The 26,078-nt window shown below is 50.2% G+C and overlaps 1 protein-coding gene across 1 annotated transcript; it reads right to left on the bottom strand.

The window, feature by feature from the left end:
• Positions 1 to 20,939: 20,939 nt before the first annotated feature.
• On the bottom strand, positions 20,940 to 22,429 carry LOC136545146 (transcription factor JUNGBRUNNEN 1-like). The gene is made up of 2 exons (XM_066537174.1): positions 22,057 to 22,429; positions 20,940 to 21,820 (listed from the first exon to the last, which is right to left on the bottom strand). The coding sequence occupies exons 1-2, from the start codon at positions 22,328 to 22,330 to the stop codon at positions 21,030 to 21,032; spliced, it is 1,065 nt and encodes a 354-aa protein (XP_066393271.1). The 5' UTR covers positions 22,331 to 22,429; the 3' UTR covers positions 20,940 to 21,029.
• Positions 22,430 to 26,078: the final 3,649 nt, after the last annotated feature.

Raw genomic sequence — 26,078 nt, 5'->3', positions numbered from 1 at the left:
CAGGAAGCTAGGGCGGTTGGCGGCGGATGTTTTAGGACTCAAAGGCAGGGGAGCGAAATACAGAACCCTAGGGGCGAACCGCGCGGTTTTATAGGGGGCGACGGATGCGAGAAGGGCAACCGTCCGCCTCGATCTCCGGGTCTGCCACGCGCACCACCGCATCACGTCGCGGGACACGCGCGCACAGTCCCTATCCTCTCACCCCCAAAAATCTCGGCAGACGGTTCGCCTTCCCCAGGCGAATCCAGACTCTCTACCCACCTAGGAAACGCAAGCCACGAAGGCCTTTTCTTTGGCCCACCTAGGGCCCAGAAGCTCGGCAGCCAGCCCAACTAAGGAAGGATCCACGAACGATCCGAAGTCAAGGGCAGAAGCATCAGTTAGGTCAGCCCTGAATCAGTTCCCAGCGAACGGGATACCACGACCCACTCGGAAAAACATCCAGTTGACGAAAAACCAAGTCCTTCAGCCTTACCCACGAAGGGACCGATACAACCCCCTGGGCGACTCTACTCGAATCACCCGGGGGCTCAGGGGCTACACCCATCAGGTGCGCATGCGCGTAGCCTCTGGCAGAATAACTTCGACAAAGTATGAAAAAACACCCTCCAGGCGGTTCTACTCGAATCACCTAGAGGCTCGGGGGCTACTGTCGGGGACCTAATACCGGGGTACCCCAGGAGGTAGAACCGATAACCACCAAACGTGAAAAACTTCTGGACGCATAAGGGCGCCGTTTCATCCCTTGTTCGAATGATAGGAGTTTGGTTCCGCCTCGCCCGACGCCTTTATGAGATAACTCCGCCCTGCCCAAGGGCTCAGGGTTAATCTCCGTCTCGCCCGACGCCTTTGGGATAGGCTCGGTCTCGCCCGAGGGCCGAGGGATAGACTCCGACTCTCCTAACGCCTTTGAGGTGGCTCTGCCTTGCCCGAGGGCTCAGGGCTAGTCTCCGTCTCGCCCTACGCCTTTAGGGCGGGCTCGGTCTCGCTCGAGGGCTGAGGGATAGTTTCCGCCTCGCTCGACCCCGTAGGGGCAGGGTCGGTCTCACCCAGGAGACAGGGATTGGTCTCCGCTTCGCCCGATGGCAAGGAACGAGCCTCACCCTGCTCCAGATCTAAAGTTTGGATTCATCTTATCTGACCACTTCTCCCTGTTCCCTCAAGATGATAGAGACAGGGCAAGACAAGACGCTCGGGTCAACCGTGGCTCCAAGAACCATACCCTACGCCCTGGCAGGAAAACTACTGCCAAGGGATGACGGGACGGGTGCTTTAGACCCTTCCGGGCGCCGCATGGCCCAAAAGGTTGTACAGGTGCGTGCTCCTCACCCTGTAGAATTGTAGGCGCCACCTTCAACCCTAGGACACGGAACCCAACGAAGATATACGACAACCGCTACACTCCAGAAGTAGATTTGCTATCTCTGTGAACGACGGGAATTCTGTCACCACGCTATGGACCCGAGGGAGTGGCGCCTGCTTCCCGACCCCTCAGGTCCATAGCCAGAAGGCCTTGACCTCAGCGTTACTCCAGACCCCGATCCCTCGACGCTCCGACGAAGACTCACAAGAACCAGAAGGCGTGCGGAGCAAGGCTGGGATAGGCTAATAAGTCAAAACCACTGTACTACAGCCCATACCCTGAGCAGGACAACATTCTGTAATCAACCTGACACTCTACAGGGACATCGACAGTAGTGTAGGCACTTATCTTCCTTCTCACTCATCAGAATGAAGAAGGAGGATTGGGTAGACGTGAACCACAAGATTAGATAAAGCCCTCATCCTTGTAAAGCTAGCCCCTTGATGTATAAAAGGGGATGCGCTTCTCCCATAAAGGGGACCGAAAAAAGACCACACACTGATACACACAGTCAAGCGGCTACAAAGCTCTTGACCTCCTTTCAACCTTTCCATCAGAGACTTGGGACCACTCCCTCTCTCGATCGTTTGTACCCCTTACTACAGACCATTCACGGTGCTAATAACACGAACAGCAGCAAACTGGACGTAGGGACATTCGGCCCGAACCAATATAAATCTTGTGTCCTTTAGCGTACCATCCGAGCCTAACGCGCATTACTATAAATTTACTTGCCGGTGCTTGTACGAAACACCGACAAGCGCTATTTCACCTCTTGTTCGAATGATAGGAGCTTGGTTCCGCCTCACCCGACGCCTTTGGGGCGGGCTCGGTCTCGCCCGAAGGCCGAGGGATAGACTCCGCCTCGCCCGACGCCTTTTAAGATAGCTCTGCCTCGCCCGAGGGCCGAGGGATAGACTCCGACTCGCCCGACGCCTTTGAGGTGGCTCTGCCTCGCCCGAGGGCTCAGGGCTAGTCTCCGTCTCGCCCGACGCCTTAAGGGCAGGCTCGGTCTCGCCAGAGGGCTCAGGGATAGATTCCGCCTCGCCCGACCCTGGAGGAGCAGGGTCGGTCTCGCCCAGGAGATAGGGATTGGTCCCCATCTCGCCCGACAGCAAGGAACGAGCCTCACCCTTCTCCATATCTAAAGACTAGATTCATCTTACCTGACCACTTCTCCCCGTTCCCTCAAGATGATAGGGACAGGGCAAGACAAGATGTTCGGGTCAACCGTGGCTCTAAGAACCATACCCTGCGCCCTGGCAAGAAAAGTACTGCCAGGGGATGATGGGACGGGTGCTTTAGACACTTCCGGGAGCCACAGGGCCCGAAAGGCTGTACAGGTGCGTGCTCCTCACCCTGTACAATTGTAGGCACCGCCTTCAGCCCTAGGACACGGAACCCGACGAAGATATACGACAACCGCTACACTCCAGAAGAAGATTTGCTATCTCCTTGAACGACGGGAATTCCGTCACCACGCTATGGACCCGAGGGAGCGACGCCCGCTTTCCGACCCCTCAGGTCCAAAGTCAGAAGGCCTTGACCTCGGCGTTACTCCGGACCCCGACCCCTCGTCCCTCCGACGAAGACTCACAGGAATTAGAAGGCGTGCGGAGCAAGGCTGGGAAAGGCTAATAAGTCAAAACCACTATACCACAACCCATACCCTGTGTAGGGCAGCATTCTGTAATCAACCTAACATTCTACAGGGACATCGACAATGTTGTAGGCACTTATCTTCCTTAGCACTCATCAGAATGAAGGACCAGGCCGGGTAGACGTGAACCACAAGATTAGATAAAGCCCTCATCCTTGTAAAGCCAGCCCCTTGATCTATAAAAGGGGATGCGCTTCTCCCATAAACGGGACCGAAAAACAAGACCATGCACTCATACACATAGTCAAGCGGCTACGAAGCTCTTGACCTCCTTTCAACCCTTCCATCAGAGACTTGGGACCAGTCCCTCTCTCGATCGTTTGTACCCCTTACTACAGACCGTTCACGGTGCTAATAACACGAGCAGCAGCAAACTGGACGTAGGGACATTCGACCTGAACCAGTATAAATCTTGTGTCCTTTAGCACACCATCCAAGCCTAATGCGCATTACTATAAATTTACTTGCCGGTGCTTGTACGAAATACCGACATAGCCGATACCAGAAGGGTATCGCCTCTAGTTCAAAAATAAACCCGAAGGGGTAAAAGCTGGTACGATATGTATTGCCTATAGAGCAAAAACAAACACAGACAAAATTGGTACATGGAACATGAGTACAGAGCAGAAGCGAAACATAACTGAGTTGTTGAGTTGCTCTCGCCAGAGTCGGATAGACATTTATAGTCAATCTAGAAAGATGGATCCAAGAGCCCATGAAACAATGGTGCTCTCGTGAAGCTTTAAAGCATGGGCTCATAAGCAGGCAAGGACGGTGATAGATAGTAGGCCCTAGATCAAGATTCTCGACCCATGACTACAGACCTATCAAGGGTATAGACGTGGTAATTTTGGAATAAAATTAATTTTATCCCAAAATTGGCGGCATGTGTCTACACTAAAATTTGGGAAGAAGAACGCGGGAACTCGAAGCTTCCAGATTGTGTCATCAAGGAATCGATTGCATAAGGGTCGATATCAGCTGATTCAGATGCGGCACTGGAATCGGCTCTCTTCAGATGATGTCAGCAGATAACGGCAATAAGCTACGGTTGGCGTCGGAAAAAGACATGTTGGACTCTATAAAAAAGGAAAGATTAGGGTCCAAGTTATCTTAAATTAGGAATGTTTTCTCTTATACCAAAGACTGTAATGAGTCATACTTGAGTAGGATTCATGCTTAGGTTCTAGGTATAAATATTGGACCCCGGCTATTGTAAAAATCATCCAATCAATCAATACAAATTACTTTTTTTGGCTTTACGCCAACCCTTAGGAGTAGGAGTAGTGCAGATCTCGGTGAGTTTTTCAACAAGAAGGGCTGCAACGGTCTGGCTGACCTCTGGCTTATCTGTAAGTACCATCATGGCTTATACTTTCGTTTGTAAGGCTGCATCGGTTAAGTTCAACCTCCACTACGAGCTCTAGTATAAGCTAGTTATCGATCCTTATCTAGTTCAAGTACGACTGCATCGCTCCACTGCTCGAATTGGATTAAGGTCAAGTTATCGGCTCTACCTAAGGGTGGCATTCTTTAGGTAGATTCATTAAGGTAACGATCTTGCCTATGTTGTTACTGTTATTAGTTTTCAGCAATATCAACCTGCCCGATCGATCTCGATCTAGATCGGCCTCACATCCTTTTAACCCATCGTTTATCTTGTTATATTGCAACGGTTCTTACTTTAAACGATGGATTATGTTTCATCAGCTATTCTACTTTGATCTTGATCATGCATAGTATGTGGTTAAGGCATGTCTGATCTGGAGGAGGTTTGCTAGCCAGTTAAATCTGGTCTATAGTTCGCTATTATGGCTGTAACGATCCGGTCGATCCCCACTGATGGCACTTTAGATCGGAGGATGCTAGTTGGTAGATTTGTTTTCGATCATCTATGATCTTGACTATTTGCTATGCCTACATCGGCTAAATAGCCGATCGCACGCACTTTAACGTTCATAGCATGTTTTCATGACCCTGTTAAATGTGAATAGATCCATTTTCTTTAAAGGTTAAATCGGTTATCTTTATTATGGCTGCCATCGATCCAGTCGAACCCCACTGTTAAAGATAATAGGTTAGATTTGAGGAGTTTATAGGTCTGCTCATATGGAGTAGTCGATTGTTCATATGCTATGACCCTTTTTCTACTCGAATCGGCTATTTCAGCCGATTCGCCTGTGCTTTCACAGATATAGCATCTCTTTCAGAAAACCTATCAATGTATAAATGGTTTTATAGATTCTTCGATTTAGTTTGTTACTATCATCATAGCTGCCATTGATCTGGTCGAACCTCACTGTTGGTGGTAACATATTAGATTCAGAGGATTTGTAGACCTGTTTGTACTAGATAGTCGATTTGTTCATATGTTATATCCTTTCATCTTAGATTCATCGGCCCAATGCTTTACATCAGTAATATCCACCTAGCTGATGATTTTACTTATGTCTGCATGCATTGTACTTGTCATCATAAAATCAATCGCAACCCATGAGTTCTACAGTCCGTAAACAGTCGATTTCTTTGCGTATCGGGCATTTAGTCGATTTTCCCGTTTGGCTGCTCCTGTAGCGGCACACTTGGAACTATTTGGGCAAAACCGGCATGTTCCACCTTAAATAATTGATAAACTTTCTCTCCTTGTCAATTGCAGGTCAAATTGACTGGCACGCCTTCGGGAGGAATTCACAGGATTGGCTAGCCCTGCGTTAAAGCCAAGCAGATCTCCAACATTGCTCCATCAAGTAGATCCTTCTAGCTTGTTGTGTGTCGGGCGTATCGACACATTTTTTTGCTGACACCCTTCGACCGATGGAGAACCGCTTATGCTCTACATTGCGGCCACCACACAAGTGGTCAGCGCCGCCCTGGTGGTAGAGCGAGAAGAAGAGGGACACGCCCTCAAAGTGCAGCATCCCATGTACTTCATCAGCAAGGTCTTGTCCGATTCCAAGACCTGCTACCCCCAGATCTAGAAGCTCCTATATGCCATCCTTGTTGCCAAGAGGAAGTTGCGTCACTACTTCGAGTCACATCCGATGACTATTGTGACATCCTTCCCTCTCGGCGAGGTCATCCAAAACTAGGATGCCACGGGAAGAATCGTGAAGTGGGCACTCGAGCTGATGGGTCAAGGCATTTCATATGCCCCTCGGACGGCCATCAAGTCCCAAGTGCTGGCTAATTTCGTTGTAGAATGGATCAAGGTCCAAAAGCCGCCAGCAGTCATCGTCCAAGAGTACTGGACGATGTACTTTGATGCATCAATGATGAAGAAAGGCATCGGCATGGGGCTGGTCTTCGTTTTGCCCCTCGAGGTACGCATGAGGTACTTGGTTCGCATCCATTTCCCCTCCTCCAATAATGTGGCCAAAATATGAGGCGCTTTATCAACGGCCTGCGCATCGCCATCGAGATGTGTATCCGACGGCTTGATGTTCGGGGCGACTCCCAGCTGGTCATCGACCAAGTCATGAAGGAATTAAGCTGTCACAATGCCAAGATGGCTGCGTATTGTAGAGAAGTTCGACGGTCTCGAGCTCAATCACATTCTGAGGTGTCTCAACGAGGCGGCCGACGCGCTGGTGAAAACGACGTCCAACCGAGAGCCAGTGCCGACGGGCGTCTTTGCCAGCGATCAGTACAAGCCCTCGGTCCGCTATGAGGAGCCAGAACATACCGGTAATGGGCCGCTTGCCCTGGGTTTGGGGGCTAACTAACCAGCAGCTCCATCCAACCCCAAAGTCATGGAGCTTGATGAGGATCCAGCGACAGAGCCCGACCCTTTGGCCTACTCGAGGATGCCTTACCTCGACTACGTCCTCCGTGAGGCGATGCCGACGGACAAAACAGAGGCTCGGCAGCTCGCGCATCACGCCAAGTCCTTTGTCCTTATTAAGGGTGAGCTCTATAGGCGAAGCCACACTAGGATCCTACGGCGCTGCATCCCCATCGAATAAGGGAAGCGGTTGCTGAGCAATATCCATGGTGGGGTCTATTGTCACCATGTCGTGCCTAGAACCCTAGTCAGAAACATGGTCCGACAAGGCTTCTACTAGCCGACCGTAGTAGCCAACGCTGAACAGATTGTGCAAACCTATGAAGGGTGTCAATACTACACTCGGTAGACCCACCTGTCAGACCAAGCACTCTAGACGATCCCCATCACATGGCCATTCATGGTCTAGGGGCTCGATCTGGTTGGACCTCTCAAGAGGGTGCCCAGGGGCTATACGCACTTGCTTCTCGCCGTAGACAAGTTTACAAAGTGGATAGAGGCTCAACCGATCTCCGTGATCAAGTTCGAGCAAGCCATGTTGTTCTTCCTTTACATCATCCATCACTTTGGGGTTCCGAACTCTATCATCACGGACAACATCATGCAGTTCACCGGAAAGAAGTTCCTCTGATTTTGCGATGAATACCACATCCACATTGATTGGGCTACCGTGGTGCACCCCCACACGAACGGGCAGGACGAGCGCACAAACGGCATGGTCCTACAAGGCCTCAAGCATAGGATCTTCAACCAGTTAAACAAGTTTGGTGGACAATGGGTCACGGAGCTTTCCGCGATGCTCTGGATCCTAAGGACGACCCCTAGCCGAGCCACCGGCTACATGCCATTCTTCATGGTCTATGGTTCTGAGGCTACCCTCCCGATCGACCTTGACTATGGAGCGCCAAGGATCAAGGAGTACGATAAACAGGGAGTCGAGGAGTCCCTCAAGGATGCCATGGACTAGCTAGATGAAGCATGCGATGTTGCCTTCCTCCGCTCGGCCAAGTACCAGCAAGCGCTGCGCCGGTACCATAGTCGTTGAGTGCGGGGTCGGGCCTTCAACGTCAGGGACCTGGTGCTCCACCACCTCGTCTAGAGCAACAAGAACTACCACAAGCTCTCTCTGCCATGGGAGGGACCGTACATCATCATGGAGGTGCTCCGAATAGGCACCTACAATCTCTGGACCATCGACGGTGAAGTTTTCATCAACGCTTGGAACATCATACAACTACGTCGCTTTTACCCCAAAATTTACGCATGCCTTCTCTTATTAGTTTCGCAATCAACTCCCCATTCTTTAAGTGACGCCCGACCCCAGCAATGGCAAGGGGCCAGGCCTCACTCGGGGGCTAATAAGAGCATATCTATGCCATACCCTTTCTCACGTTAAGACCCAGAAGCGAGGGTCGTGGAAACAAATGCTGAGTAAATCTGGTCGGACTGCAAGAAACCTACACCCCAGCAGCTATGGCGTTTTTGCTCACCAGCGTGATCAGATTTTTCCCGCACCCTGAGCTTTTTAGCCTTAACTACGGAAAGAGTCGGTATGCGTTTAAGAGTATATCTACATGGCAAACATTCTCTATACCCGACCCTCTCTCACGTCGAGACCTAGAAGCAAGGGTTGCGAAAATGAACGCTGAGTAAAACTGGTCGGACTGCAAGAAACCTATGCCCCAGTGGCTACGACATTTTTGCTCACCTACGTGATCAAACATTATTCACCCACACCCCGAGCTTTATAGCCTTAACAACAAAAAGGGTCGAAACACATTAACCTTTTTTATACAAAAAGGGGAGAAGGGCTAATTTTTTTTTGGCCGTAATGAAATTTAAGAGCTTGTCCACTTAATACAAGTTCACCGCCTGGCGTATCTGCCTAACTAATTTCTTTGGGGGGGGATGATCTCATCCTCTATCTCTGTAGGAAAGTCTTGTGCCAATGGGTCACCCAAGTCGATCGGATGGCTCAGGCCGCTGCCGAGAGATGGGTAAGGAGCAGTAGGATGCCCCATGCGGGATATCCCGACTCCGTCACGAACGAAGGACCCAGATTCCACTCAGAAATATCCGGTAAGAGCTTCCTGAACCCATCACTCAAGCCATCAAGGTAGTGGGTCACCCAAGTCAATCGGATAGCCTAGGCCACTATCGACAAATGGGTCACCCTTAATTCACGCACGTTTTCTCTTATTAGTTTCGCTATCGACTCCTCGATATTTAAGTGACACCCGACCCTAGCAACGGCAAGGGGTCAGGCCTCACTCGAGGGTTGGCAAGAGTGTCTATTCGGTAGACATTCTCTATGCCCGAACCTTTCTCACGGTAAAACTTAGAGGCAAGGTTTGTGGAAATAAACACTGAGTAAAACTGGTCGGACCACAAGAAACCTATGCCCCAGCGGCTACGTCATTTTTGCTCACCAGTGTGATCAAAGTTAGTTGCCCGCACCCCGAGCTTTAGCCTTCACCTTCCCAGGAAGGGTTTGGAGGGGCCTACCAGCGGAATCTCCATCAAGGAGAGGCCAGCAGGTCACCCAACTCGATTGGATGGCTCGGGCAGCTACCGAGAGATGGGTAAACAGTAGTAAGATGCCCCATGCAGGTTATGCTGACTCCATCATGACGACGGACCCAAATTCCACTCAAACATATCCAGAAAAGAGCTCCCCAAACCCGTCAGTCAAGCCATTGAGGTAACTTTACCAACCTCCACTTTCATTTTCTAGTGCACGAGTATTCATTCATCCATTCTCATACATCCAAGCATCGCATATGCAATTATTGCATCACAACACTTCGCGTCGTATCATGAAGCGGTAGTCGTCTCATTCGACATGAGCGGCAACTGACTAGGGTTTGAAGGTAGGCCCGCGAAGGGCTCGAGGTCACCTCACATCAAACAGAGCTAGGGGAGAAAATGCAGATGAGCCCCAGCGGTCTTCGCCCAACCCGCTCAGAAGCGGATTGGGTCATCTCAACCTTCTTGTTCGATCCTAACCTCGAGCCATGCCCACAGAATCTCCATTGAGGGGAGGCCAATGGGCCACCTAAGTTGATCTTCAGAATGACTCGGGCATATGTCGGGAGGTGGGTTAAGGAGCAGTGGAATGCCACATGAGGGCTATGTCGACCCCGTCATGAACGACGGACCCAGATTCCACTCGGATATGCCCGTTAGCGAGCTCACCGAGCGCGACACTCGAGCCATTGCGGCAAGTGTCGTTAGCTCAACCCCTCCGACTGTGGAAACAATGGACAGGGTGACGCATAAAACTCGGCCGACCCCTACCGAGCCCAATAGGGCTCGAGGGCTCAAGCCACTCGACCCAGACTCGAGAATCCAATCGACCGGGGTTTGAAGGCTAGCCCACAAACCCTGCCTCGAGGTTGCCTCGCAATGAACAGAGCCAGGGGAGAAAACATAGATGAGTCTCAGCAGCCTTTGTTTGACCTGCTTAGAAGCAGATAGGGTCATCTCAACCTTCTCATTCGATCCTAACCTCGAGCCAAGCCCATAGAATCTCCATCGAGGGGAGACCAGCGGGCCACCTGAGTCGATCTCTAAAACGACTCAGGCATCTGCCAGGAGGAGGGTTAAGGAGCAGTGGAATGCCACATGAGGGCTATGCTGACCCTATAATGAACGACAGACCCGGATTCCACTTGGACATGCCCGTTAGTGAGCTCACCAAGCGCATCACTCAAGCCATCAAGGCAAGTGACGTTAGCTCAACCCCTCCAATTGCGGAAACCACGGACGGGGTGATGATCACAAAGATGAACCGACCCTCGACTAGACCCTCGCTACGTGTGGGGGCTTGAGGAAATTTGGACTTGCAAGGAGATTGAATGCGCAGTCGTAGAACGATGGCTTAGACCCTAGGGAGGGGATCCTAAAAGGTTGAACTCGCAAGGAGAATGAATCCTTTCTAAAATAAGAGACGCTTTCCCCTACTAGTTTTGCTATCATCTCTCTCGATCTTTAGTGAAACCCGACCCCAACAATGGCAAGGGGTCGGGTCTCACTCGGGGGCTGATAAGGGTATACATATACCCTTTCTAAAATAGTCACTATGCCTGGCCTCTTTCTCACATCGAGACCTAGAGGCAAGGGTTGCGGAAATGAACATCAAGTAAAACTGGTTGGACTGCAAGAAACCTACGCCCCAATGGCTACGACACTCTTGCTTACCAGCGTGATCAGAGTTTTCTCACCCACACCTCAAGCTTTACGGTCTTAACAATAGGAAGGGTCAGAACGCATTAACCCCTTTTTACACACAAAAAGGAAGAAAACCCCAAATTTGTTCAAACAAAATAACAAGCTTGTTTAAACAAAGCACAAGGGTCAGAACTTATCCGCTTATTACAAAAATGACCGCCCGACCTATTTAACTAACTAGCCCCTCCAGGGGAGACCTATGCCATCTATCATGTCCGCCAGGTCCTGCGAAAGGGGAGCCACCGCCAATTCCATCTCCTCCAGCTCGTGGACTTCATAACCGGGCACGTAGCCATGGCTCATCGCCTCTAGATCGATGCTGTCCCCATAATGAGAAGGAGCAATCGCGAAGGACTGAGTGATCCTGAGCTGTGATCTCAACGGCACGAGCCGTGAGTGAGCTGGTCCCCTCCGACCGCACCACCTCAAGGTTACTGCAGATCACTCCAAGGAAGGCGCTTAGGATACCAAGCTCATCACTCTCTGCCTGAAGATTTCTCCTCACCTCAGCGAGATCCACAGCCAGCCTGACAAAAACACTCTTGGCCGCCAGCTTTTGGGTCATCTCCCTTTCGAGCTCAGCCTAGAGGGAGCTGACCTTCTGCTGCATGTCATCATGCTCTTGGCAGGCCTAGTCATGCTCTTGAAAAGCCTGGTCGCGCTCCTCGCAAGCCACACCTCATTTCAAGCGGAGCCTCTCCGTGGTATGGATCAGCTCATCCCACTCCTTGTGTAGCGGAACGACCACCGCGACATCTATGCTTGCCCTTTTCTCTAGGGTCGTGAGCTTCTCCTCGGCCCTTAGCTTCAGATCTCTTTCTTTTTCAACCTCACCCAGAAGGTCAAGGATCCGCTGGCAGGTTTCGGCCTCCTTCTGGAGCAACTCATCCTGCTCCTTCCTAACCCTGGCGGCTTCCTCATCATCCTTCCACAACCTCGCCAATAGGGCCTCGACTGCCTTCTCGGCCTCGTTAGCATCCTGATGGGCCTTGGCCACCCACGACCGAAGATTGGCCACCTCCTCAGCGAGGGGAGTCAGCACGACCACCCTCTGCTGGGTGGCAATGAGCTGAGCTGTCACCTCCCTACGTAGCCATGCCACCTCAACACCTCCCTACATAGCGACACCTCCTCAACAAGGCGGTCCTAGGATTCCTTCTGTTGATGAAGAAACTGAGATTTCCCCTGGCTGCGAGCCATAAGGAACTGCAGAGAGATGATGGTTAGGATACAAAAAGTATATAGAGGAAGTAAAGGGCAAGAAGTAGGACCAGACAATACTCGGCTGAAGGGAACAACGATGTCATGCAATGCGCCCACGGTGTGGTCCAGGGCCTCGAGCACGGACGTGATCCCTATGTTAAGGCTCTCCAGCTCCATGCTCTCTACGGTGTCATCAAGGGTAAAAAGCATCGACGCCGAATCATGCAGATCCGCCCACTGGAGTAGGTGCCCGCCCCACATGGGTGAGCTGCTACCCACCGATGCTAAGGTTAGGGATGACTGCCCGCTAGCCCCAAGCAGCACCGACCCCTCTCTCCATGACGTCCTTGCTAGGACGCCCCCTCCGGTAATGAAAGGGGTCTACGGTGCGAACGTGAACCTCTCTCCTAGCACCAGGACTCCTAGGGACCCCGTGGCCACGTCCCCCTCCATCCGGCCCACGCTAGGCGTCGTCACTTGGGCCACCGTTGGCACGGGTCGCACCAATGCCTTAGGCGACGCTGCGGTTGCGCCTGGCTATGACCCATCTGTCACGGCCACCACCACCTCCACCTGCATCGGTGGGTTCACGATCGGCTATGTCATGCTAGCCACGGTTGGTGTCACAAGCGTGGTTGGCAGCCCCGTCCGCCCCACCGTCGATAGCGGTATCGTGGCTGTTATTGGCTGCTCCACGACCTCCAAAGGCACCCCTTGAACGCCCATGTCCACCCATCCAATCGAGGGCACAGGCGCCCCCATGGGCAGCGCCTGACCAGTCGGCGACACGGTCACACTGGCGCCACTCCCGTCTGAAATGGGCACGACACCAGCCGACGATCGCCGCCTCGATTGGAGGGTGATGCTCTTCTTTGGCGCTAGCGCCAAAGGATTCCGATGCCTGCCGATGCTGTAAGGGACGAAAAACATAAGTCACGATGAAATCCGACTAAAATAGGAAAAAACAGAGGAATTGATAACTCACCTCAGCGCCGTCGGGTGGCAGATGCATTTGGGGGACGAACCCCCTGACCCTTGCTCCACCTCATTGGAATAAGGCCATTTCAAGCCTGCCCCCTGCTCCTGGGTAGAGGGGCTCGCCCCTGGCAGCTCCTAGGGCACATTGGCAGAATGACCCGCTCCCCTTGTCTCTTGGGGCGCGATGGCAGAGCCGCCCGCCTCCGCTGGCACCTTAGGTGTGATGGCAGAGCCGTCCGCCTCTATTGGCTCCTAGGTAGGCCGATGGTGCGTCCCACCTCTGTCGGTTCTTGGGGGGGCATTAGAATGGCCTACCTCCGCTGGCTCCCCAAACATGCCCTCCCCTCCATGGAATGGGAATGGTCCTGACGCCTGCAAGGACGAACCGATGCCCATCAGCCCATCCTCGTTCTCCAGGTTGTCCCACTCAATATCATCGGCTACCGTTTCTTATTCCTCCATCACCTCATCGTTGTCACCATCATCATCATCGTCATCATCATCATCAGTGTCCTCCCCTCGTTCCCGCGCACGTAGCTTCCGTTGCTTCTTCCTCTTATTGTCCTCCTTCGCCTTCCTCAGTCGCTCGCCCTTGGCGCGATTCGCCACCCTCATGGGCAAATCCCTCGGCAGCGGCTCCGGGTGATCTGTGAGGATGAGGTCCCTCGGCTGGTCCCGCCCCACTCAAAGTTAGTCTCATAGGGTCAGGAAATCAATTGAAGAGAAGGTAAGAGAAAGGGAAACTTACAAAGACAACATAGCTTGGCTCCGGCCGTATTAGAGGATGCCCTGGCACCAGGTAGATGAAGTCGAGGGTGGCACCTACGTCATCCCGCAAAGGCTCCATCGCCTCCTTGATGCATTGCGTGATCTCGGAGTTGGGGAGCATTCCCTCGGCGAGGGTCGTTCCGTTGAACGATGCCTCAGGTGCCATCACGTATAGCGGGAGAGTGTGCGTCATCAATGGTGCCACCCTCCTCGCGTGGTAAGCCCCGATGATGCCCGACCCTTTTAGGCCATTCTCCTTTAGGATGTGGATGACAGCGATGTGGTTTCATATCTTCTTCTTATCCTTCTCCAGGATGCCCCACTTCCTCCACTGCTCTAGGGCCTCTTCGATCAAGCGCCCGGTGAACTCCAACAGAGGGGCGGTGGTGTCATTCTTGAGGTAGAACCACTGCGAGTGCCACCCCTTGTTGGATGTCGAGAGCCGCATGGACGGGTACTCGCCGACCCGATTATTCTAAAATTGGATGCCGGCGCACCCCATCGGCTTGTGCAGCTCCTGCCTATCGCCCTTCTCCCTCTTCTTCTGAAGGTTGACGGCGAAGAAATACATCCACAAGTCGAAGTAGGGGCTGATCCCCAAGAATCCTTCGCACAGCACAACGAATGCCACCGTGTGTTGGATCCTGTTGGGATTGAGATGCTGTAGCTCAATCTTGTAGAAGATGCAGCAGCCCCCCAGAGGAATTTGTGGGTGGGGGTCGCGAGCCCAGGCTCATGGAAGTGGGCGAATGACACCACATAGCCGTCGAGCGACGATGGCGAATCCTCATCGTCGGGCAGCAGCCCCTCCTCGGTCGAGGTCAGCGTGTGGAGAAAACCACGATGGACAAGGCCTTCCATGAGCTGGAAGGTGATGTCGGAACGGCACCACATATCCATTGGAGGTGGGGGCGGATGCGAGCTCAACGGTGGTGGAGATGCGGGGGTAGGAAACCTAAGCGTTGGCGGCAGCGGCGTGGCTGCAGAGGTAAGGATGCAGGTGTGCATATGAAACATGGACGGCTAGCCCTTTGGTTTTATAGGGGCGATGGGTGCGAGGAAAGCAACCGCCTGCTTAGATCTCCATGCCTGCCATGACCTGTCACCACATCTCGTTGCGGGGCGTGCGCACACAACCTATGGCCATCCCCTCGGAAAACGTGCCGGATGTTTTGCCTCCACGAACGGGCCATGACCCATCACAGGTAAGAGGGACACGGAGCTGAAAACGCTCCTACGGCCCATCTAGGCCCAGGAGTTCGAAGGTTGGCCCACCGACAAGTATACAACCGCTCCGGGCACCTTTAGAGTAAGGGGTGGAAAGGAATGGGCCCGCTAGTGGCCAGTACCCGGGCGCACGAGCGCTGCGGGCATCCTAGCCTACGTTCGAGTCTCGGCTGGATACGATCTATGGTTTTTCCTCAAAGAAAGGAAGAGAGCCCTCGGGACCGGTCGAACAGACCGGAGAACTATATAGATTGACCGCTGAGAATCTAGAGTCAGTCACCAGCTGACCCAAGCCAGACCCCCACGAATGGGATGCTGAGGCCCCACTCGGACTAGCCCATTAATAGCTCACCGAGCACCATGATTCGTCCATAGAGGAAAATCATGGCACGGCTTAGCCCATCCTTTTTTATCAGAAAAAATGTTTGAGGGAAGACGATCACAAAAACGAGCCAACCCTCGACCGAACCCCTGTTATGGGCGGGGGCTCGAGGAAAGTTGGACTCGCAAGGAGACCGAACGCGTGGCCGTAGAACGACAGACCCCCGTAGGGGTCGGAATCAGGAAAGACCTTTTCTGACCCACCAAATCTTACGGCTATACCACCAAGGGGTCTGATCACGACGAAAGGGAATCGTCGTCCTCAGGACACGCGGTGGGTGACAAAAGAAGTCCAATGCCCTTAGAGTCCTCCCGTTCGGAAAAGCCTTCGAAGGAGTATTCTACTCCTCCGCAGGCTCGAGGGCTACTATCGGGGACCAATACTAGGGTACCTGAAGAGGAGGAGCGAATGGTAATCAACATTGATTCATCCGAGCAGTCAAGAGCGCGACTACGGCTCCAACCGACCCCCAGGTGCGCGAGCTCCGCCTCGCCCAACCTCAAGGTCGCGATCTCCATCGCACCCGACCTCTGGGGGCGGGCTCCGCCTCGTCCGACCTCGAGGCTACGATCTCCGTCTCGCCCAACCCCTTGGGTGCGGGCTCCGCCTCGCCCGACCCCGTGGTGCACGGGCTCCGCCTCGCCCGACCTCTAGGGACGGGCTCTGCCTCGCGTGTCGCCAGGGCCGCGGGCTCCGTCTCGCCTGACCCCTTAGGTTCGTGCTCCGTCTCATCCGACGGGGACCCATACCGCCGCCAACCACTCCAGGTGGAAGCGTATGGGTCTGGATCAAAACTCTGACACCAGGGAAGGAACTGGCACGCCTCGATGTAACCCGTGGCCATGACGGCCAAACCTGAGGGTTCACATCAAGAACAGCGTCGGGCGTGCCGGTGCTGTTCTGTCTAACTATCTTACGAACGTTGATAGGCGCGTCAGTTCATCACGACGTCCGCCGGGACAGAATGGAACGCCATGACCGGTAGACGACGCCTGCGTATGGCGTCAGTGACGAACAGGGCTACGACGTGGAGCCGTCCCTGTTGACGTCTATAGGATCGGCGGAACCCGCATGAAGGAGAAGAAGGACCCGACGATCCTAGAAGCCTTCTTCTCTCTCGTTCTTCTCCTTTTCCTCCATTGTAACCCGCACTTTCCATTGGCCTATAAAAGGAAAAGCAGAACGCCTCATGAAGAGGATCGACCCATCGAGATCCGATCCAGATCTGCACAAGAGCACGAATGCATGCCTGAGCAGCGACTAAGCCCTCAGCACCCACTCACTCCTTCCACCAAAGACTTGAAATCATTTCTCTCTCGTTCGTTTGTAACCCATACTACAAATTTTCAGGGCTAATAACACAAGCAACATCGACAAATTAGACGTAGAGACTTTCTGTCTGAACGAGTATAAATCTCGTTTTTCTCTCAGCACACCGTCAAGCCAGACACGCAATACTATATATTTTACTTAAAACACCGACCCCCCAGGCGTGTCCCGTCCCTGTCCTCGGTCGCAACTGACAGACAACGGACAGAGTGAGATGGCTAGCCGCCGCATCGCTGCCCCCGGCCCCAGCGCCCCCGCCCGTAGTCAACTGGCAACCCGGCGCCCCCGCACCGCACTGCCGTCCCTCGTCAGCGCATCCGGCTCTGCCCACCGCGCCGCCCTCCCTCACCCGACGCCCCGCCTTCGCCCACCTGCTCCTCAAAACAAAATCAAAATCAAAATCAACGAACAACCATGCGAAGAACAAAATACACTTTCAAAAATCCAACAGCACCAAGAGACTCCTCAATGGCTGTCGGCACCGGGGAAGCCACGCCCGAGGATCCCACTCCCGCTCCTGCTCCAACCACCGCTCGCCGCGACACAGGGGGAGTGCAGCGCGTGGACAGGGCACCCAACAACAGCTCGCTGCAGCACAGCGCGGCAGCCCCCGAAAGCTCCGCCCCGCACACCGCCTGGCGCGGCGCAAAGCGAGCCAACAGTGGCGCCTGCGCCACCGCGCGAGGAAGCGGAGGGGATTGGGGGAAAATGTCGTGGTAGATGAAAAGGTAAGGTTAACGGGTTTCAAAGGTTCTATTTCACGGACCCGTTCGCGTGGTGGACCCGTTAGCATGGCGGACCCAAACAGCCGCACGAATCTCCAAACAAATCAACGGCCCAGAATCTGACAGATAAATAACAACAAAAACAGTCTGACAGATATCTAGCAAAATTCTTTTATTATTATGTAGTAGTACAGGATCGCAGGAAAAAGCTAGCTAGGGCAACATGTATAGGAACAGGCTGTGCTCTCCGCTGCTAGCCTCTCTAGCTAGCTCAAGTCCGGATCAGATGGTCCAATCACTCGACTACTTGACAGTCGAGACGGCCGGACGATTTTTCGTTCGACGGCGACGGCGACGGCGACGTTCTTGTCTCGATCGATCGCTGTGCAAACAGGAACAGGATTTAGTCCCACTTCCACGCACGAGCGGAGCGTGTCGATCGATCGAGGCCCCGGCCCGACGGGGCTTGGTGTGGACACGAGCCATGGTCAGGGACTAGCTGTGGAAAGAGATTGGAAATGTTTTACTAGCTGACACTGAAATTGGCAGCATGCAGGCAGGACGGATCTGCTGCTCACCTAATCCTGCGGCTGTGCCGGCTGGCTGAAACTGAAAGCGACAACGTGACGAGGAGTCTGGAGCTCGAAACATCCGCGGATGCTGAGGTTTTCCCTTTCTCCTTTGTTGAAAACCGTACGCTAAGTGCTGAAATCTGTCTCTGATGGATCGGAGATGGTGACCTTCTTCTATTCGTCAGGCCAGCCTCCAAATACTAGTAGTATACTAATTAACTAGACGACAAAGTTAATAAAGCTTGTGCTGATCTTCTTAGCCTCGGGCCAATCAGCAAGCACGCTAATCTGATTTTGCTCTCTAGCTAGCTAGCTAGCTATAGCCGTCTTGCTAGCTGCTCAAGGTTACGTACGGTACGTGTCACCTATACATAGGCCCTGCTGGCTTCTATGGTTACAAGTTGTAGTGAAAGCAAGTTTGACAGGTCAAGATCAAGACTTAAGCTGTGATTTCGGCCATCCTTGTGCTGCTCTTAATAGTTGTGAGTTTCCTGGTTAGACCGGCCAGATCATGTTTCACAGATCGAGGAGCTTACTGAGCACCTCCCAGCTGGGCCAGAGCTTGCTTATAGTACATATGAAATTAAATTTATGTTTAAATTTGTATTTTGAATTTGAAGTGCCATGTTTGAATTTGCTAAGCTGATTATTGTGGCTGAAATATATGTATTACAAATATTAATCATTGGGTTATTGAGGTGAAATGATGCATATTCACAATCAATATGTTGGAATAAGGGAAATATGAATAGGGGCTGAGTTTTAGGGTGGCGCTACTACAGTTGGGTGTAGAAATCAACCTCCCAAGGAGCCTCTATATATAGACATGTAGATGCCCTGATTTAGGGTTGTGCCCAAGGTGCTCTATAGGGAATATGCCATACAAGGTAGTTATGTATGAGCGTTGAATCTGGTGGATGTGTTCTTTGTGTCATTATATTTGTCCATAAAGAAAAATGATCTACTATCGTGTCTAGCTAAATAATGAAGCCGTTGTGGCTTCATCATTTACTGATCCAACCCTAATTCAACATCACAAATATTCAAAAGAACTAAATGATGCACACTTAAGAGAAGTAAAGCAATAACTCCAATTCAACATATAATGATTCATCATCACATAATCGATTCACTCTACAAGCAAGTGGATTCACAATAAAATCTTGAATTTGTGCTAGCAAATGAAACAAATAATTGGCAAAACAAGCAGCTCTTGTTGTGGTTATCGCCTACATATAGTGAATTTTACCACCGCAAAGAGCACCACAAACATAGATCTATGCCAGTTCCCTCCATTGTCATTGCAAGCGAACCTCCATTGTGGTGTGCTTCCTTCTACCGATTATTCGATTGGCAAAGACCTACCAAAAATCAAATCAACCAAATGCAAAATGTTTGCATTCTTGAATTTGTATCATGGTACTATGCTTGGCAAGTGAAGCAAATAAGCATATTATGCTTGGTACATGCCATCGCTGCCGGTTCATGTATTGCCGGTTGTAATGTGGCAATTGTAAAGCTTGTTTCTCTAGTGCCACGCTTTCCCCCTACCACTTTGGTACCGCTAGGGCCATCGAAAATCACATGCCACTATCGTGATGTGGTGGCACCAGGGCTATCCTCAACTCCTCCCCCTTCACACATCGCCCTTGAACCTTTATTCTTTCTTCTCATCCCCGATCTAGATCTCTTAACTTCCACCATTCACTCTAGTTTAGGTGTAGTTTGGTGTGTTACGCAATATAATAGTGCCACGATGTGGCTGACAATGACAATGACACATTGTATCCGACATGCTCCGCCAGCCTTGGAGGCTGCAACGTGGCTGATAGCAAGAATGGCACATTTTTTTTAATGATCTTAAGTATGATATGATGCATCTTTGTAAGAGGATGTCTAAAGATAGAATTCTATCCATTTTTTAAGAAAAAACTTAAACCCATTTTGCTCATCTTGTAGTAATCTTAGTTGTGACTGATGGTAATCACATTATAACATACTCGCTCTATCCATTTCAAAATGTTGGTTGATTTAATTTTCCTTCATCAAAATTCTCTAAGTTTAACCAACTTAATTCATAGAAACGTAAGTATGTACAACATTAATTTAGTTTCATTAAATCCATCATAAACATATCTTAATAGTGTATTAATTTCATGATGTAGATGTTAATATATTTTTTTATATACATTTAGCTAGTTAAAGTTAGGTAACCTTGACATGGGATAAAAGCTAAAGTACCTACCATTTAGAATGGAGGAAGCACTATATATATTACTAGCACATGTATGTTAGACTTTCCTTTGCACCAGGTAAGAAAGTGCCATTGTTTCATTGTGCACCTGTCCAGCCCACGCTTTTCACCTCACACTTGGGCCAGTGAAGTCAAAATGTGTTTTGAATTTGGACCAGGTTATATTATGTGGTGAAACCACATCAAATATGAACCATAGAGGAAAATAAATCTCATTAGCCTAGCTAGGACCATATTTCATGAGGTTTAATTGCTCATTATATTAGGTAATGATGATGTCACACGAGTAAATTAATCTCGTCTCTCTAGTACATTGGGAACAAACAAATAACATCATATATATTTATTAAAAAAAACAAATAACACCATATATCCAATACGATGTATACTATATGCATCGGCATCGATACAATTGTTTTGACAACATAATACATCTGGGAAACTCTCTTCTCTGCTGTACGGTGCTGCGTGGTGTGGTGGAGCTGCAGTGGACTCCCAACAAAAAAATCTAGCATGCACAGAACGAAGAACGAACAATACAGCCTCCTGCAAGTCTCCTAGGCATATGATCTAGTGTCATAGATGGAGAACACACTGGGGCTGGGGTCCGTCAGCTCCATCACCATCCTGCCAATGTCGTCCCAGCTGGACCCATCTTTGTAGTACATGTCGTCTAGCCCGCCGGCAGCAGGGCTACTGAGCACGCCGTGGTGGAACGCGGCCATCGTCGGTGACAGCAGCGGCGCCGTGGCCGCTGCATGCAGCGCGTGGCTGTTCCACTGGGCCTGCTGAAGCTGCTGCTGCTGCTGGCCGTAGCCATAGCCGTAGTCGTCTATCACCGCCGGAGCTTGCAGCGGGGGCTGTGGCAGGTCGTTCGTGTACTCGTCCCCGGTGTCCGACTCGAGGCTGACGGTGACGGAGCTAGACTCCCCGGGCTGCACGACGACGGCCGCGGCGGCGGACACCTTGCTGCCGGCGACCTGCTGCTGCGGGTGCTTCTTGTAGGTGAAGTTCCTCCTGAAGATCCGGCATATGGTCCACACCTCCGCCTCTTGCTCGCTGGGCGAAGTGTGGGTGCTCTCGGCGCGCGGCGGGAGGCGGAACTCGTGCATCATCCACTCCGTCTTGGTGCCCTTGCCGGCGCTGCCACGGTAGAACACAAGCGACTTCTTGAGGCCGATGGGGTCGCCGGCGCGGCCGGAGGCGGCGGAATGGATGGGGCGGTCGATGCCCGTGGCCTTCCAGAAGCCGGAGCCGGTGACCCTGTTGGGCCTGATGCTGTTCCTGTACTTCCTCCCCCGCAGGCAGAAGAAGTACCATTCCTTCTCTCCCGAGATCGAGCTCGACTCTGCATACATGCATGCATCAGTGATCAGTTATCCATCATTATATTGCTCCAAAGTCCAAAGTTTATATCTCCGATCCAAGCAACAATTTTTATTTGTTCATTCAGTTCATGCATGAATTATTTGTTGCAAGCATATAAAAAACGATCTTGCATGAAATTGTAGTAGAGTAATCATCACACATGCATGAGTTTGTGTATATTGGAAGGTCACATATAAAAACGAGCTAGCTACTTACTTGGAAGGTCCCATGGGTCGTGCTTGTAGATGTCGAAATCCTTGATGATCTCGATGCTAAGGCGCTTCCCGGCTACCTTCCGCCGGAGGTAGAAGGTGACCAGCTCCTCGTCAGTGGGGTGGAACCGGAACCCGGGAAGCATGTCTTCCTCCTCCTCCTCGTCTCCCACAAGCACCACCTCGTCTCCTTCGCCATGGTCGCCGCCAGCCATGATCTCTTTTGCCATGTAGTGTTGTTCTTCTTGCACCACCAACGATGTAGAGCTAGTCGGCATGCAACAATAAGTGCTTGCTTGGTTCAGTTTAGATCCTTGCTGATCAGCTGCTATGTATATCTAATATGGTTCTTGTTACTCTTTGATCAATAGCTAGAGTAGCACACAGCTGCTATCTATGGATGCTAGCTCCTGCTTCCTTTATGTTCTTGCAACATGAAAAGTAGCTAGGGCTCTATATATATATACACATGTGATGCGGCGGATGCTAGCTCTTGTGTACTGAACTTGTCCTACGAAGGTTCATGCATGCTTATGCCTGGTCAAAGCTATGAGGTTTGACTTGATTTCTGGCTCGCTAGGCTACCAACCATGCTGTTTTTTTTCTTGATGATATTTGTCCGTATCTACATGCATGTCTCCTCCTTGACTGTTATTCGTCCGTGATGAATCACCTGGTGTGACCCTCCACGGTTGTGCCGCCACGTCCAAAAGCACGCCGCCACAATTTACCTTTAAGCTTCTCAGAAAGTGGTAATTCGTGTGTTTTATTACGCTCGTGCTTTTGAATGCATGGTTATTAGCTGCTTGCATTGTTGACCTTATTTATCCTTTATTTACCGTACAAGCTAACGACTAACTGTACAGTACATGAAGGATAGAACGTCAACAACAACTGAGGCAAATTAAGCGCCTCCTGGAAGCTGTTGATCTCGTTCTTAACTTTTTCACCTCAATATTATCAGAGGAAAAAGAAACTGCTATATCTACCAGAAACGTTAATACACAGATGTAGTAGTACACTAGAACTGTAACAAAGTTTCGATAAACAGTCACTATACTCACTAGTATTATCCTTGCCATTGGATCGATATACTCCATCCGTTCTAAATTATAAGTCATTCCAATTTTTTTGGAAAGTCAAAGCATTTAAAGTTTGACCAAATTTATATAACAAAATAATATCATTTATGATCCCAAATAAGTATCATTAGATTCTTGGTTCGTTAACTATATTTTCATAGTATAACTATTTGAGGTCATAAATCTTCGCAATTCTTTCTACAATTTTGGTCAAACTTGAGATACTTTAACACTCCAAGAAAGTTGAATGACTTATAATTTGGAACATGGAGTATTTAACTACAGACAGTAATTTTATATACTGTGATCAATCATATAATATATATCTCGCTATACTTGCCAGTTATCTGTGCAAAAAAAAAAAAGGCATGCATGTCATCATCACTATCCCATTCGCACAGATTTTCTCGAGTTCTGTACTTAATTAGTACTACTATATGGTCTTTTTTTCCTGTTGGAGTATATGCTAGGTGCTGATAAGTAAACCATGTGTCACTTTTTTCTATAGAAAGGTAGGAAGGGACGTTTTTTTTTCCTAGCGAAAGAAGTAGAAAGATCCAACTACCGAGCCGGTTCATTGTGTGAAGAGCCGTTCCATGACAAATATTCGCAACACCAACCACCTAGCCGTCAGGTTATTACCTTCCTCACTAGCAACAAACACCACTGTCAAAGTACAAACGCGAATGGTAAATATATAATTTTGACAGCCGCGCCACTTACTGTTGAAGAGCAAAGGCGGCTAAATCTCGAGAAGCGGCTGTCAACTTCGTAGGTAAAAGGCGTGTAGAGCTCCGATAAGTACATCTTTATTTTGTTTCTATCTTGGAAACGAGGATAATTCTTCTGATCTTAATTGATTTATATAGGCAGTATGGCACCATTTACTATTTTCAACTTTTTTTGTTGTTAGCAGAATTTGCATCGAGAAATCCAAATGACAACACTAATGGCAGTATGGCACCATTGAGTATCCTGCTATCCTTTTTTCCTCTCTTGAAGTCATTTGCATGCATGCATGGCTACCGTTCAAGTGAGCTGATCTGATTGTAGCATTTTTTTTCCTGAAAGGGTAGCAACTTGATGGGCCCCACATTGTAATAGCGAAGGGAGCGTATCTGAGCGGGGTTGAGCTATAGAACTCTTAAAAAATAACCTACGCTCGTACTAAAATAAACTTTGCTTAAGATAAATCTATCTAGGTCTATCTCGATGTGTGCTACTATGGTTTATGTAATGTGTCTACCCATTGTCACAGAAATTTTCAACTTAGAGCTAAATATATATCTGTCAACTACTCCCACAAAAGTAAAGAATTTTTCAACCTAGAGCTAAATACCTCTCAAGCTACACCTCAAAAGTAAAGGCATTCAAGGTTGCAATAAAGTAAATGCAAAAACTTAAAAACAATAAGTCAGAGATAAGAAAGGGTCGCAAACTTGGCACAAGGGTTTGAGCCAATTCCCTCGATGCCACCGAAAATTATAGGGCTTCCCCCAAAGACATCCAAAATTTTCATTTCCCTTCACTGCCATCAAATGAAATTTTCATATCCCTCATTACCACTCCATCGAATTTTGTTCAAAATTGTGTCCTTGACATAGGCCCACATGATGGCATTGTACTCCGTCCAATTTTAATGCACAATATGCCGGCCCCTAAGGGTTGATAGCAGGACCACATCCAAAAGATTGCCTCTTCCACACTCAATAGACATCACAATCACCCTACCCATTCACGTGAGAGCTCCCTATCCCTATCCCCATCTAAAACCCTGGTTCCTTGTGCGGCAGCGGGTCAAAGTTTGGCGGCTGTGCGTGGGAGCTAGTTAGGTGGTCTCAGGCAGCGGGAAGAGGGCGAGTCACACCCTTAACTGGGCGCCACACTTGGCCGCTCGTGGGAGGTGGTGGGCCAGAGGTGGCTGGCCTGGCCCGTCTGGTCGTCAAGAGGCGGAGGGCGACCGACCACCCAATAGGACGACCCGCACCTAGGCAATGATGGTCATGATTGGGCCTTGTAGAATATGTTCAATGGTAAAATTCCTTCAGTGGCCTCCTAGAAGCATATGTTCAAAAATGAAATTAAGCTCCACTTGTACCAGATCAATATGGATTTCCATCCTTCAATTATGAATTGGCTCAACCAATTGTGATTTTGTGTATCTCCCTTCTTGGCCTTGTACCCTTTTGTATAGTTATCTAGCTAGGGTAAGTAGTCTCTAGTTAGCATTTGGCTAGCTCCCTATGATCTTCCTTCCGTTGGTTTTAATAAAGTGTTCGGGAGCTTTTGCTCCACAATTTTTAGTAAAAAAAACAACTGCACAATATCAATAAAGGTGGACACTAAGTCACTGACTAGCACTCCTCTTGACTTGAACTTCCCACAAGTCCTTCACAAAGCCTTCTAATATGTGTGCAACTATATGGGCCAAAGAGAGCTCCAAATGAGCTAGGGAACGCACGCGTGCGCATGCGAACACATAGGCCATGTGTGAGGGTCCTAGCTATTGAAAAAATACTGCTGAGAAAACCATCACCAAATGATTCATCATGCCACACTAAAGGGCATCGAGTCGTCCGATGGCCATGTTCTTCTTGCTTTACTTTTCCAATAGCAACCGCTGAAGATGTCTGAATGTTCCTCATCGGATGATACGCTGCAATGACTAAGGTACACAGGGAGCATACAAACTATGGTGCACACCAGTAAATGTGCACAACATGAACTAGTCGTTGCGCAATAACACCAAATATGATCCATTGGGCCCACTAACATGCCACCAGATCATACAACGCACTCCATAAAGCATGTCGATCTTGATCTCTTCACAACATAGTGTCACCGGATCATCTGTCGGTCCAAATAGGACCCTTTACCATATTGTCTGATGGAAAACACTACCTATGACATAGTACATCACAGTGTCACCGAATGATCTAGTGTC

This window comes from Miscanthus floridulus, chromosome 3, assembly GCF_019320115.1.
Source record: "Miscanthus floridulus cultivar M001 chromosome 3, ASM1932011v1, whole genome shotgun sequence".
Taxonomy (NCBI): Eukaryota; Viridiplantae; Streptophyta; class Magnoliopsida; order Poales; family Poaceae; genus Miscanthus; species Miscanthus floridulus.
This window is presented reverse-complemented; position numbering and strand designations above follow the sequence as displayed.

Excerpts from the sequence above, each read along its gene's own strand:
- LOC136545146 (XM_066537174.1), bottom strand. The coding sequence starts at position 22,330 with ATGCCGACTAGCTCTACATCGTTGGTGGTGCAAGAAGAACAACACTAC. Across the intron at positions 21,821-22,056 it reads CGACCCATGGGACCTTCCAA|AGTCGAGCTCGATCTCGGGA; the intron begins GTAAGTAGCTAG and ends GCATGTATGCAG.